Source organism: Branchiostoma belcheri, unplaced genomic scaffold (genome assembly GCF_001625305.1).
Source record: "Branchiostoma belcheri isolate BF01 breed outbred unplaced genomic scaffold, Haploidv18h27 scaffold147, whole genome shotgun sequence".
NCBI classification, from domain to species: Eukaryota; Metazoa; Chordata; class Leptocardii; order Amphioxiformes; family Branchiostomatidae; genus Branchiostoma; species Branchiostoma belcheri.
The window spans coordinates 647,256-650,767 of record NW_017802902.1 but is presented as its reverse complement, the minus strand read 5'-3'; the positions used below and the strand labels follow the sequence as shown (position 1 = coordinate 650,767).

General features: G+C 44.6%; 1 protein-coding gene across 1 annotated transcript in view; it reads right to left on the bottom strand.

The window, feature by feature from the left end:
* Window positions 1–2,266, bottom strand: part of LOC109465081 — a gene marked incomplete at its 3' end in the record, with an annotated part of 11,299 nt that extends 9,033 nt beyond the window's left edge. Inside the window, exons 1-5 of the mRNA XM_019762223.1 lie at window positions 2,261–2,266; window positions 1,544–1,733; window positions 1,179–1,390; window positions 982–1,096; window positions 532–705 (exon numbers count right to left, since the gene is read on the bottom strand). Of these exons, the coding sequence (XP_019617782.1) occupies window positions 532–705; window positions 982–1,096; window positions 1,179–1,390; window positions 1,544–1,733; window positions 2,261–2,266 (697 nt within the window). The remainder of the gene's footprint in view (window positions 1–531; window positions 706–981; window positions 1,097–1,178; window positions 1,391–1,543; window positions 1,734–2,260) is intronic.
* Between the last annotated feature and the right edge of the window lie 1,246 nt (window positions 2,267–3,512).

Below are 3,512 nucleotides of genomic sequence, written 5' to 3'. Positions count from 1 at the left end.
TCTAAATGCTACGTTAACTTCGACCAACCTCGACATTGAATATGCTCCGCTATATTAAATAGAGCTATTATAATGATTGCCTTTGTTGCTATATGAACGAAACATTACACATTTTGTGAATGAATGGTTCTTTTTAATCATTGTAATAATCTGTAATGATGAAATAAAAAAGGTGGCCACCAATGCAAGGACGCATGTCTAGGAGGTCCAGAGTAAGACTCTGACACACATGTCGCATCGAACTCAACATCCATAAAAATGGGCTTAAATCGTACTGCGCTGAAAAAAAATTGAACTTCACTAAAGCCTAGGTCACAATTCAAAATTGGGACCCGTGCGGCTGTTTTTTTTCTTAGCACTATTGGACGGGACCTGGCGGAGACTGGCAGTGTTCCGACGGCTGCCGGCCAATTTTTGCCCCGCGCGGTCGCCGATGCACGAGTTGAACAGTTTATTGTGACCCTGACAGCCGGGGTACGACTGGCTTTATGACGCCGGCCGGCGTCTACACCAGGAACATGCCGCGCAGACCCCGTTTGAAATGTGATTCCAGCTTTACCGTCATATCTGTGACGTTCTGCCAGTTTCCCGGCGGGCTGCTGAGACTCCTCCCGCCCTGATGGTCCACAGCCCAGTCTGTCTGGAACAGCAGGATGGTGTTCACGTTCGGGATGGCTTCACGGGACCGGGTAGCTGGGGGCTGGCCTGCGAATAACAACGTAGTTAATATGCTGATGTCTGTCTGTTAGTCAACAGATCCCTTTGGCACAGACTTGAATCAAAAGAAAAAAAGGCGACGTTGTCATGGAATCTATCAATAGATAGTATTGGCCAGAATAAATAATCAGTATTCAATATTAGCTGAAATGTAGCAGGAAAAAAACAGACTTGTCAGTAATTTCTTAGGAATAGAATTAAGTCAGGAAGAATGAGATATTCAATGGCGATAACTTATACGCAAGAATATGCGTCCATAATTACCAATTAGCTCTTCGTAACCAGGCAGGATGGGCGAAGGATGTTCTTCTATAGCGTTTAGAAACTTGTTGTGTTTGTGCAGTTGGTTGCAAAAGTGGTCCGGCCACGAAACAGCAACCTGAAGAGAAGATCAAGTTACATATCAGTATGCTGCAGAAGCTAAAAAGATTGTCAAACTGGCACATTACACTATACATCACCTGTGGTCCGTTTCCCAAGGCGTCCTGCAGGTTGGTTTGCCACACCCTTCCGGTGACGTTAGAGGCTGACTCCGCCCACATGGGATGGTGCCCGGATGTGTCAGCCTGAACTGTACTGTTGTCGTCATAGATGAGGAACCTCCGTGTGATGACGAAGTTCCCGTCATTCGGCCCGCAGCCGTCCTCAACAGTCAGTACTATACTGTACACTCCTGCGGTGTAGTGGAAACGCTTGTCATTGAGAGGCATTAAGTTCTACAAAGATAAATTAGATGACTGAAGTATTAGGTAGGAGAAGGAATTACTTGTATTACGTCTAAATCCTAAAGGTCTCTTATTTTGATCTCTTAATACTAATTTCCTACCCGGTTCTGTTAGGCGAATGCTGGCCTGTGTTGCCGCCGCTCCAACCGTGCCTGTCTGTCCGGGTACAGGAGACAGTCCTCTCATCCCCAGCATGTCCCCGAACGGCCGGAGTTTAAACACCTCGTACTCGTACTCTCCAATCCCCGAGTCGTCATCTCTCCAGCCGGACCAGCGCAGGGTGATGCTCCCCTAGGTGTTATGAAGATGATATACAATTAATGGATGAAGACATTCATTGTAGAAGGGCTAAATTCCGGTTACATGTTGACAATGATACATTAACTTCCAGTACATGTGCATTCGACTACATCTCGTTTTTAAGCAATAGTAAAAATGTAGGAGACTGTATGATTAGTCAGTGTTGGTTTGTCGAAGGATATATGGAGTGTAGATTTATCTTTACTGTTTAAATATCTGAAGAGGGGAAATTAACTTAACACATATCTGACAAAATGCTTCTATCATTATCATACAAAGGGCAATCTACGCTAAATGTACTTCTGCTCTATCTAAACCACAATAAAACATTCAAATAAGAGCTTTGTTCCACGACAATTGTAGTACTCGTAGGTACAATTTTGAGAAATATGAACATCGTGGAAGGTGATCTATTATAATTACTAATTGTTAATATCGAACAATTATAAAAAAACTAATATACTTTATGGATGATTAAAAGTTAAGACCCTATAACAACTAGCTATAGTAAACAGTACGAACATAGTGGACGGTCCCCGTAATGGCCGCGCGTTCTTTTTGATCGCTCCGTCACCCAATTTGTTTTAACGTTAATTCGCCGTACCAGAACAAGCCATCCGAACGAAAATAGGTGCCTAACCAACTCTAGACACCTATAAGAAGGGATTTTGAGCCATTTTGGAGACGGTGAAGAAGCACAAAGCGGTAACGAGACGGAAGAAGCGGCAACTACCCACAACGACGACGAACCACAACGACGACACAGCAGAACCTGTCTTCTTTCTGCAAGCTCAGCAAAGTACACGGGTCTCTATACATGAGACCCTTGCCGGTCAGTATCCAGTACACTGCTAATGTTTGCTGTGATTTGCCAAGGGGATTTCAGTAGTTAGTTTTTGGAAAAAGTGCTTTCTTGCTGCCCTCCCCCTTTTTCTGTTGTTACAGTGGCGTTGGCGGGAAATCCAGGAGTTGGACGGGAAACGCAGTGAACTAATTAGCGTGCTCACCCTCAAGAACTCTGGTTTTCCTGTCTAGAGCTAGTCGCAAAATCATTCCAACTAAGAAAGGTAAGTCTCGCCTTTCGTCTTCCAAGTATGCCGCCTAAGAAAGGAAACAACACAAGTGCTGATGAGGACCCAGTAAGTATCGCGTTCATGCGAGAACTGTTAGAGCAGCAGAAGGTCTATTATAAGGACCTGATTGACCAGCAAGAGAAAAGTTTCAGGTCCTTCGTTCAAATCATTGCAGATTCCACGAACCAGAGAATGGACAACTTAGTCAGGGAGGTACAAGACATAAAGAATAGCCTTCAGTTCTCACAAGGAGAACTCAGTGAGGTCAAGAAAGCTAGCAAAAGACACACAGAGAAACTGAAAGAACTGGAATCGAATATCGCAACGTTCAGCAAGGATGTAAGTGAGCTGGTCGAAAAAAACGACTATCTAGAAAACCAGTCCAGAAGAAATAACCTGACGTTTGACGGTATCAAGGATGAACGCGGAGAGACGTGGGAACAATCAGAGCACAAGGTGAAAGAGGTGCTGCGGAGAAAACTACATCTGAACGCAGACGACATCGAGATTGAACGCGCCCACCGAAATGGGAAATCGCAGCTCGCCGACAGACCGCGTCCAATCGTGGTGAAGTTCCTCAGATACAAGGACAAACAAGAGATCATGAGAAACGCCAAGATGCTGAAGGGAACATCAATCTTCATAAATGAAGACTACTCCGAGCGAGTCAGGAAGAAGAGGAAAGATCTGCTCCCGG